Source organism: Hibiscus syriacus, unplaced genomic scaffold, assembly GCF_006381635.1.
Source record: "Hibiscus syriacus cultivar Baekdansim isolate YM2019G1 unplaced genomic scaffold, ASM638163v2 tig00110450_pilon, whole genome shotgun sequence".
Classification (NCBI taxonomy): domain Eukaryota; kingdom Viridiplantae; phylum Streptophyta; class Magnoliopsida; order Malvales; family Malvaceae; genus Hibiscus; species Hibiscus syriacus.
In genome coordinates this window covers 10,758,771-10,770,585 of record NW_024062743.1, presented here as the reverse complement: position 1 = coordinate 10,770,585, position 11,815 = coordinate 10,758,771, and the positions used below count along the sequence as shown (strand labels likewise).

At 33.9% G+C, this 11,815-nt stretch overlaps 1 protein-coding gene across 1 annotated transcript; it reads left to right on the top strand.

Moving 5' to 3' along the window:
- Window positions 1-52: 52 nt before the first annotated feature.
- LOC120126083 lies at window positions 53-2,102 on the top strand. Its single transcript, XM_039144382.1, has 2 exons — window positions 53-405; window positions 1,395-2,102. Exon 2 carries the CDS (start codon window positions 1,427-1,429, stop codon window positions 1,835-1,837), a length of 411 nt encoding a protein of 136 aa, XP_039000313.1. The 5' UTR covers window positions 53-405; window positions 1,395-1,426; the 3' UTR covers window positions 1,838-2,102.
- Window positions 2,103-11,815: the final 9,713 nt, after the last annotated feature.

Here is an 11,815-nt window from a genome sequence, read left to right as displayed (position 1 = left end):
TTTTACCCTACAATAACACCTTTTCTAACTCTAATGCTAGAAGTAGAACCACCCTTCGTAGACACACCAAAGCGGGAAAAAGTAATCTTCGTAACACTTTTTCTCTTCCTCAGCCTTGCCTTCTCTGTTCCATGGCTTAAACTCTTAAAAACCCATTGTGTCTTTGCTGATTGTTCCCTTTTAACTTGCACCATATTATCTGATCTGGGTTTTCTTTATTTCTCATTCAGATCATAGTTTTCCAAGAAAAAGAAAGCTTTCTTTTCTTCTTTGTTTGCTTCAGTAACCTTCGAAAGAAATAAAGACCCGGCTTTACTTTCCCCCTTTTGCTTGTAGTAACTTCTTGTATTGGTATAATGAGATTCTGAAACATGAGATTTTGTTTCAAGGAGGCAGAATATTGATGTATGTTAAAAGATCAGCTTCATTTTTCTTGTTTTTTTCTTTTTTTTTTATGGTAACGGAGTTATCTATAGAAAAGAGAGAGAGAGAGAGAGAGAGAAAAGTCATGTAAATGTTTCTTTCATTTTGTATTGATTTATCATTTATGAGGAGTTAATGCTGGTTTTTTGGTGATGAAGATATGTATATTGTTATTTTGAGTCATAGATTTTGTATCTTTTAGGAATTCAGATAGGAAAAACTTTTGCTGTTCTTGACCTTGGATTAATATATTGAAGATTGTGCATGTTTATATCGGAAGGTAAATGACATGAAAAGGTTATGGATTTTGTATTGATTTGGTTTTTTTTGGGGGGGGATTTCTTTATTCTCTCTAGGTTGCTCAAACTTGGAGATTGCGGTTGTTTGGTCTTGGAGTTTGTTCTTGTGAACTTTTTAGGTTAAATTTAGTTCGAAATTAGGTTGATTTTTCTTGAATCCTATTATTCGAATTATTCTATTTCTATCCAATGATTATTGTCTCTATGAAATCTCTTTGATTTATTCTCACAAGAAAAGGCAGTTCTTATTACTTACAATGGGGAAACCTGCAGTTGGATGAACCAAATAAGAACATCTGTTTTGGTTTAGGTGTTTTTACAAGGTCTTTTTAGGAGAGTAAACATTTAGTATATTTGACTATTTGTATATGTGTGGTGTATACTTGCTATTTCTTTTGTTAGATTTTTCGCATTGAAATAAGATAGGAATGGGGTGAGTGTTTTTGTTGTAATGATTGAATGGCTGCATGGATGGTCTTCATTTATTTAGCATTGCCTCTTGTTTCCAGACCTTGCCAATTATATGGATGTTATGGTATGTAATTTGCTTAGTTTTTAACTGGATTTCGAAAACGGAGTGTGCTATTTCCATTTTGTGTCACTTGTTAAGCTCTGTTCTTGGTATTTTCATATTTAATTTTTTGCAATGAATCCATCTTTTTGTCTTTGCAGAAACCTTCTTTGGTTGTTTGAAAACTTTAACAATGAGAAGAGGTAGAGGAAAAGCAAAGAAGCAGAATGTCGTCTCTTCTCTTGATGATCTGGGAAGCGGTGAGGATGAAAAAATTCCGGCTTATAAGAGAAGAGGAAGGTCACAAAAGCAGAAGGACGATTTCGATGACGATGGAGTGGAGAAGACTGAAGAAGATGGTGAAGACTTAAAAGGTTCAGTTCTTGCCAATGAGATGAAAAATCAGGCTGCCACGGAGAATGGAGGGAAGAGGAAAAGGTCAATGCAAGCAAAAGAAAACATAGATTCAATCAAGAAAGGAAATGGTGTTACAACAAAGTTGAGCACTGGTGACTCAACTAAACCAGTCGGATACCGGCAATACGGTAGCAGGCGCAAAAGCAAGCCTCGACGTGCTGCTGAAGCTGTTGTTGAGTGCAAGTGAGGTTCCAGATTCACTGTGGATTTTGTCTTCTTTCTTATACCAGAAAAAAAGATCATTCCACAAGCAATGCTGGCCTGTGCGTGTATGAAATCAAATGTTTCTTTTTGTTGCTCGTTATTTGTTTTTGCAGTTTTCGTGTTCCATTTCCCTAACAGTTAATTTTGGTTTCGAGCTATTTCGATAAGTAATGCATGTAATATTCTACGGAGTCATCAAAAATTGAAAGGAAAAAAAACATTTTTCTAGTGATTTTTACCATGAGAAATCTTGTTATTTAGTGGATCTGCATCTGGGAGCAACCTTTTTGTTTATCTAGCTGCATATTTTCTTTCATGAGACCAAGTGTACTTTACTTGGAAAACCGACCAAGAATGAGTGCTTTCGGTGTTGTAGAAAGAAGATGGAAGTCTTTGAGCTGAAAAACCGACCAAGAAATGTGCGTGTATATGCTGATGGACTGAAGCATTGAGCCGGGTGGCTTGTCCAAAAGGAGTGGCGAAATCTTTGTGATGCCTAAATGGTGAAATGAGGTAAAGTTGATTTCTTTCGTTTGCTTCTATAAACAAGTTTTCTGGTATGTTTTAGCAGTCATGTTTTGATGAAACGGCATACCCCCATTGCATATGGAAATATACTCTTTATTGGCAGAGTCATCTTTGGTTAATTTACTTCAGTTGAGGAAATGGCAGATTGATTGAAACTTTATAGTAGACAAAACCTGATCTCTGATGAAAGATCTATAACATTCAACCTGTGTTGAAGAAGGTGAAATTTGTTGGTGAAATTACATTTGTTGTGCTTTAAGGTTTGAGATGGGTTTCTTCTTCGTGTTCGAGCACATATTCATCAAGGTGGTTTCGGGTTCAAGCACAATATTTATAGGGGTGTTTAAGCATTCGTTACCTGATGATTAAAAATCTTTTAAATAGATATTATCTTGTAATATTTTAAACTAATTAAGAAAATGTTGCCCTCTCAACAGCAGTGAAATGGACAATTCAAGTAGTACATTTTTTTAAATCTATTTTACTTGTCCAAATGGAAAACATTAAAAAGATGAAATAATATCTAGGCTATCATAATTAAAGTACAACGAAGAAACTAACCTAGTGGTGTGATGAGCGAGTGCATGGGTAGCTTGATTCGTTATACGTCGGACATAGGCAATCAAAACATGGGCATGGAAATCGAGAAGACAGTTTGCCTTAACAAGATGAAATGAAGCAACGGATAGATCAATCCGACGGTGAAAGAGTTTACGCACAAGGTTTAAAGAATCACTCTCCACAAACCAACTGGCGGACTTGAAGGGAACAAGCAAGATGAAGACCTGCAATGGTCGCAGACGCTTCAACCACTGCAGCATCACCACGCCCATACAATAGAATGGCTTGGCCTGCTACCACCATATCAAGATTATCTCGAACAAGAACCTCAACTCCAGCTTGTGTAAGGTGACCGGCCACCGCATCGTCTTCATTGATTATAAGAGATCATGTTGGAGGTTTACACCACTTATGCATGGGGGGGCAGGCAAGGACGACGTATGGACAGTTACCGCTAGGTGCGCTATCTGTAGGGACTGAGATTCCATCAGAATATTCCAACCTAGAAGTAGTTGACCCTCATGCACAGAGATATTCCTGTTGAACCTATTTTTATATAACAATTTAAAGCAAAATATTTTTTTGGTATTAATAGAATTTGTTAAAAGTTTTTAAAAATAATTTAAAGTACATAAAACTTGAATTTGAACACAAAGCAGTTGGATAAGTAGTACTAATATTGCTCTTACAATATCGATACTGCATAAACAGTATTGATATTGTTCTTGCAGTATCGATGCCAAAGATAAGAGAAGTATTGATACTCTCATGATACCGATACTACTTATTGTTTTTCAAAGTGTTCAAATTCCAGAATGTAAAATTGGTACTGATATTCTAGGAGTACTGATACTACTTTACATAGTAGTATCGATACCATGAAACTCGAGTATCGATATTAGTTAATCCTAACGATCGATAACGGATAGTTTATTTAAATATTATAAAGGAAGTATCATACTCCAAGCCCGAGTAACGATACTCCCTGTTCTAGGTTGTTTTATTTTGTAGAAATTTAATCTTCAACGACTCCAAAACATCTCAAATTATTAGAAACGGTCACAAACCCATTCCAACATATAAAAATAAGTCAATGACACTTGAATAAGGTTACAATTCCTATCCAAACAATCAAAATCAAGAGCAAAGCTTTTTCACTCTTTATTCTTTCTTTTCTCTTGTACATAGTGTTTTTGTGAGCTTAAACTTGTAAACACCTACCTTTGTCAGATTTTTTTTGTTTATATTATTTTATCCTTTGTAAAAGGGGAGTGGTTCTATCTTAGCTTTTGAAAAGATAGAAATTTCTAAATGTTACTCTTGAGCGTAGAAAAAGAAAGAACAAATTAGTGAATTTGTTAGAAATCCTTAGTGTGGAGCTAAGGTAGTGAAAGAAGACTTGGTTTAGAAGTCGAACCACTATAAATCATTATGAAAATATCTCTATCTTTCTTTTCTCCATACCCAAGTTTTCTAAAGACCAATTCACCTCTCTAGGCAACTTTTTCTGTTGATCATTAGAGCCTACCGAAATCTCATGTTGACAACGTCATCGTTTTGATTGCCAAATAAAATATGCCTTAATCTCAAAATAAAATCAAATAAAGAATTGTATAGAGAGAGTAAGGGTTGATCCGTAGAGAATATGGAATTACTGATGAAATGATTCTTGTTCCAAGGCTAGGTGTGATCTACAAAATAAAATAAAAAAGGGAGTTTTGTTCGATTGAAACTAAAGGAAATAAAATTGAAAAGTAGTAAAGTTGAATTGAAATTCTAATTATAAAAATCAGCCTTCTGCTTTCGCTTTGCCTCAAATTCGTCGATCATCGAAATAGATTTTTCACTTCGGATTCATGTTGATTACACTCTATAGGGTCCGACCCCTATAACTTGTTTTTCTCTCAATTGAACTGACAATCCAAAACAATCTTTGATTGTAAGTCCTTATGTGGACTACTCGCGACAATCGTTATTAGTGCCACTCAATTTTAAAGCTTTGGAAAAACCCGACTCGGATAGTGTCTCGGTGAGAATCGAATCTGATCTCAGTTCCCAATAGTGGACCGCTGTTAAGTGTGTTCCCAGCAAGTCGAATGTGCTACAAGCCGATCCTTCCTCCCAATTGTCAATCGAAAGCACTATCAATCCAACATGCACTTTTTGAAAATAAAATGTTTTTTATTTTAAAAAGATGGTTGATTACAAATCCTTGATTCCAAAAAACTGAGAATGTAACTCGAAGGGTATTACGTGCTTTTCAATTCTCACGATTGGAATTGAGTCATCACTTCAACCTTTGGCTATGAAAAACTTAGCTAAGTATGATAGAATCATACTTAGCATTTTAAAAGAAAAATAAGTAAAAGTGAAAAAGTAAAAACGAAAGAGAAAAGTAAAAACTTTTATAAAACAAGAGCAAGAAAAACAAGAGAATTTGAGATGTCAATGATCATTTAAGGCTTACCCAAGGGGAGTATTTATAGTCCTCAAAAGCCCTAAAAATCCTAAGAGATAATTCAAAGATAATTCCTAAAATTACAAAAGATAATTTCAAAGGATAATTCTCATAATTATTTGAAATAAATCCCAAAAATAAAGATAAATCCTAAATTTGTGTTTGGATTTGCGGCTGAGTCTTCTGACTTTACGAAAATGCTGACTGGACCTTCTAGAAGATGTTGATTTGTTACCACATCAGCGAAGTCATATCCCAAGTCATGCCCATTTGTCCAGCCATGATTCCAGAAAAATAAAAACTTGCAGAAATCGTCCTTTTAGCTTAGTTTCTGGAATCCAATGTCCTAAACAAAAAATAACATAAATCGCCCAACTTAGCAACATAAATTGAAAAATAAAGGAGTAATTAATGATTAAATTAAGCACTCATCAAATTCCCCCTCACTTATTCAATACTTGCCCTCAAGCATTTCTCAATCAATGAATCAAAGTCCTTAAGTTGTCATCTCAATTTTACAAAATTCCCAAGACTTCCAAGTGAATTTAAATCAAGCAAGTGATGAAATCCAAGAGTAATCAAGCAATGGCACAATTAAAAGCAAGTTTAAGCAAAGAAATTTTAAGCAAAGCATGACATTTCAATTATTCGTTAATCTCAAAGAAGTAAGACTTAGTACCTCACTGTGGTTCACCCATTTCGCTCAAGTGTTTCAGGTAAAAGAATCGCTCAAGCGCAACTAATCAAAGCATTATCATAGGCTTGTGACTAAATCTAATCTCCACCTCTAAGTATGAACATGATGCAAAAGTCAAGAGGTCTTTGAAAAGGGATGTAATGGGGCTAAGGTTCAGGTAGGATAATGGCAATAAATTGGGTGAAAATTTCAAGACAAAGAGAAGATCATTCCAAAGATTTATTCAAAATAAGGTAAAAATCAAAGAAAGGGAAACAAGAAATCGAACAATCAAGCTTTATTCACTCTCTTTTTTGTTGTTCGATTTTTTTTTTTTTGCACTACATTTTTTTCTTTTATGTACTTTTTTCTGCTCATTCGAATCAAAATTGCATTGTTCAATTTTTTTCTCTAAATTTATGCATTGTTCGAACCAAACTGCACTGAATTTTTTCTACTGTTTGAACAGTGTAACTTTCTAGACTGATTTGTTCGATCCTGCACTATTTCGAACAATTTTTTTTTGATTTGGAACAACTTCACCTTTTTCCTAAAAAAAGGGTGACAAAAAGAGGGAAAACAAAAATAGGCTCTGGTTTAAAAGTGTTGTGAACAAAGAAAGGGATAGGCTCAAAATTGGCTAACTAAGCGGTAAAATAAATAAAAGGTATGCCATTTTTTTTGGAAGAGAAAGGGGTTAAATCCTAATGCTTCTATCATACTAAAACATCACATTCAATCGTGTAATCTCGACAAACATTATGCCACAAGTTCTAGAATGCAATTAATTAGTCGGTACACTCAAATAAAACAAAGAGCAATAATAAAAATATATGCTCATTAGGTTCAAAACTCACATGAAAGGTTAATTGCACTAAGTCATGCTATCAATTCAACCAACAAATGCATGGAATGCCAAAAAAAAAATTAAAGAAAATCCAATTAATCATGTCAATTGTTATCATGCTTCCTAAATTCCAACAAAAACAAGATTGAAACTCACAAAAAAAATCAAGGAAATCATGCGAAAACAAGATGAGCAATCAAGAATTCCAACACATCAATTCAAGAAAAATTCAAGTTCAACCAATTGAATAAGCAAGGTAAAATTTGATGCAATTTTCCACCCCTTCACTTAAATTATTTTGTCCCAAAATGTAAATTAATGCACAAGAAAGGGAACAAAAAACTCCCCTAATCAATGTCGGTTGTGGCCTCGTATGCGTCAAGATGTACTCAGGTGAAGGTACGAGAGAATCTCATAAGGTTTGTCTCAATGAAATCCAATCAGCCATGTACTTCATGAATTTCATTGCACACATCCGATTGAGGATGCTCTTCCGGTGCTTTATTAGGCGTGTCCCTCCGAAAAAATATGTGTGCATTGCACGGGGTAATGATGCCGGGAGGAACAATATGTGGAGCATCAGGAGTGCTAGCTAGTAATCCCATCGAGTCCAAGAATCGAGCGTCTAATGGATCCATCGTAAAAGCATAAGTGAAATGTGATGTATCAAAAGTCAATGGAAATAATCTAGATGCAAGATTGGTAATATAAAGGCTGAGAATCAATGGGCGACACACGTCTCGCTCGAAAGCGTGTGCAAACCAAAAGCCTAAGTTTACCTTTATTTTGATTTGCATACAACATAAGAAAAACAATTCAACCTTACTCAATCATGACGTAGTAGTATTACGTCAGGAATAGTTGTATGCCAAAAACCAGTGAATATAGCGTAGGGCAGGATCGTGAAAGTGCCAACCTTTTATCGTCATCGCATTTTATCGAGCACCGGTCGAACCTGTGATTGCCTCATATGCTTTATTCGTGTCAAAGTCTTGTGGTATCTCACGTAAAGCGTTAAAATAATCTTGGTATGTGACATCCGTCACGAACCCCATGGAAAAATTAAAATCGGACAAAGTCATTGAAAAGTGTTGTCCAAGCAAACGGAAAGATATGGCATCGGGAGAACCATTAGTCACAACACGATGAGGTAAAAATGTAAACGTAGCATAAACAGCTGATTAATCATTATATGCTTAATGTTATGTTTCCTCAGAGCTGGCATATCAATCATCTTATCATTCTTATGGTAAACATTACAGGCTCATAACATGGAACTAGTTAGTATAGAGGAACTTAAGATTTGTCATAGTAGATAAGTTGGATGTGTATGCGGATTTTTTATTGTACCTCTGAATCTGATCTTTCTATATCCAATTAATGACTGTTCTGCATTGAATACACTCAACTGATTAATGATCAGAACTTATTCCCCTATCTTCATTTCGGCCTTAATGTGGAAGTCATTGATAGAATTCTTCTTCAATGTCAAAGTCTGCTGCTGCCGCCAATAAATTGGAGAAAGCAGGTTTCCAGAATATAGCATGTGTAGACATCATTTTTTTCATTTAAATTTATTATTATTATTATTAAAATTATTATTATTATTAGTATTATTATTATTATTATTATTATTATTATTATTATTATCATTATTTATTATTATTATTATCAATATTATATATTATTATTATTTAATAAATAATTACAACTGGACCGGCCCAGTTACAAACCAACCAGAACCGGTCCAGACAACCAGAAACCCTAAACGATTAGTAAGGTTTCAGCTAGGGTTTCTAAACCCTAGCCACCCCCAGCCGCCTCTGATGCTTCCAGAATCCCAGCCGCCTCTGATGCTTCCAGAATCCCAGCCGCCTCTGATGCTTCAAGAATCCCAGCCGCCGCCTCACTGCCAGGTGGTCCAATGCCCCACTGCCGACGCCTCCACCGCCATTGCCGACACTCCATAACGTCGAGAAGCTACCCACGTTGAGCCCTATGGTGAGTCACCACCATAGCTATGGTGACTCACCGGGCCTTTCATCTCTGGAACCGGTCCAACGAGAGCCTCGGTGGTGGCTATAAAAGCCACCCCACCTGCAAGAAAGAAAAAGGACAGCCACAGACGGCAGAGAACGACAAGAAAAAAAAAACAGAAAAGAAAAAAAACAGAGAAAGAGAACACAGCAACCAACAAAGCAAGAACTACACCAACGATCCCAGGAAATACAAACCAAAAGAAGAGAAAAAGAGACTTACCGAGAAAATCGCCGTCGTGAGAGCCTCCACAAATCATCAGAGAACCAAAACGTCGAAGAGAAATATCCTAGATCTACGACGATTGGTAAGGTTTTAAGCTAAAATAACCTTAGATCTAGATATAGAAAAACAGAGGCTTTGATTTGGGGTGGGTTTTGTAATTTCCGGCCACCGTCAGCGGTGGCCGGCGACAGCAATCGGAGCCCGACAGCGGTGGCTGACCGGGCCGGCTTCTCTCTAATTTTAGAGAGAAGCCAGAGAGAAATCTTCTTCTCTCTGTTAGAGAGAAGAAGAGAAATGAAGAAATGAATGGTTGGCCCGAAGGGCCAACCGGTTTGGGGTTTATAAACCCTCTTCCATACGACGTCGTTTAAGGGGGAGGGGTATCTGTGTAATTAACTAAAGGTTAAACCCTTTCAGTAGCCATCTAAACTTGTAACTCTTACATTCTAGTCACTAAATCAAATTTATAATCCTTTTAATTCGGTCCTTTAATTTTAGATTTATTTATTTTAGTCCTTTCTATTAAATAATATATTTAGGATAAATACGTATTTAGTCCTTTAGTTTTAATAAATAATATTTTAATCCCGAGTATATATTTTTAATTTATTTTAAATCTGATATTGAATTTTTTTTTATTTTTATTTTAGTCATCAAATTAATAAATAAGGAAAATAGCATTTTTAATCCCTATAATTTTAAATAATTAATTATAAATTAGGTATTTAATTTTATTATATTATAATTTAGTCCCTAAGTTAAATATTTTCATTTATTTTACGAGCTTTATTATTTTTTAATTGTATTTTAAATATTATTTAATCATATGTTACCTTTTTTTTTATGTTCATACATATTTAATTATCATTACTATTATTATTATTATTCTTTATTAATTATGTCAATATATAGTCTTATAATATATATAATATTTATTTATTCTATTTTCCTATTTATAAATTTAATTTTATAAATTACTTTTAAGAAAAATAATTATATTTTGATATTTATTTATTTTTAATATCAAAGAAAAAAGTTGTCTTAAGGTACCTAGAAGCTCTTTTCTGATATTTTTTTTTGAATAAATAAATATCTTACTATATTAAAATAAAATGTTTTTTTATTTATTTTTAAATATTAAATAAAAGAGCTGTCTTAAAGCACCTAGAAGCACTTTTCTGATATTTCTAAATAAGTAAATATATTATTTATGTATATTAATATATTTTCTTTAAAATTTTGAAATAGTAGAATTATAAATTAAATATATTTTTGAATTTTTAAAATTTTAATAATAGAGACAATTTATAGTTAATAAAGTACCAATTTTGGACGTTGTAGGGGTGCTAATCCTTCCCTAAACGTAACCGACCACGAATCCCTTTTTATTATTAAAAAGAACGAATTTTTGGTTAAAACGCAGATCAGTTTATCTTTTAATTGATGTTTTCTTAAAAACTCTTTTAAAAGATATTTTTTAGGTATTCGACCTACCTGATCCAAAAGGCCGATGGCGACTCCCAAATTATTTTCAAAACCATTTATTCATATCACTTTTCCCGTCAAGTTAAATATTTCGTGCCCGGACGAAAACCGGTTACAACAGCTTGGCGACTCCGCTGGGGACTTGTCAAACTTTTAAAAATTAATTATAAATCGTCTCTATTAGTTAAAAATTAAAAATTTATATATTTAATTTTTATTTCTTTCTTTTCAAACTTTTTATTTATTTATTATTTTTATAATATTTATATGTTTTATTTTATTTGCAAGTATTTTATTTCAGTATTTATTTTTATGTCAAAAGTTTAACATTTCTCCTCACACACAACACTTGCATTACATTACATAAAGCTCTATAATTGAGTTATCCCTTTTAAGTGGGAGTGAAAGCAACGTCTTCGTGAGAATTTATTCTCCGTGTCAGACCTAGCAAGTAACTTCCGGGGTTCATATGCTCTATGTCTTCGTGAGAATTTATTCTCCGTGTCAGGCATAGAGAAATGTATCCCCTCAAATTGAACTCGATCCATTTAAGTCTGTAATGGACTAGGATTGAGGGTTGACAGTCCAAGGGGGCATCAACAAGAACAATTCGAGTACCTTTACTCCTAGAACTGAAACTCTGCATATAATGAACCCTAGAAATTCTTCTGATCTAAGACAATACTGAACCTCTGTTCATAGGTATACACAAAGGAGAAATAAGCTCTAGCTTTTAATTTATTTTATTTCCTTTTCATTTTCCTGAATAAATGCATGTGAACTAGAAATCGTGCGGTTAAGTTAAATTTTCCAAACAAAGCATGGAACTAGAAAGCACGAGGTTAAGATTTATACATTGATATACATTTTTTTTAGTTGGTACTAACTATTCTATTTTTTTTCATGTATATTACATTGCTCTAACTTGTTTATATTTGATTTCTTTTGTTTGCATTACATGATCATGGCATAACCAAAAGGTGTTTACTGGAAAGACTGTTCATCATATTGGAAAGAAATCGTAAATGGACAAAAAGTTTTATGATCAAACAAAATATGATGCAGCCAAAGAAAGACATCCTGAGGAAACTCCAAGGATGGAAGCAAGCAAAGCACACAGAGATCCTGTTATATTAATACCAAA

Excerpts from the sequence above, each read along its gene's own strand:
- LOC120126083 (XM_039144382.1), top strand. The coding sequence starts at position 1,427 with ATGAGAAGAGGTAGAGGAAAAGCAAAGAAGCAGAATGTCGTCTCTTCT.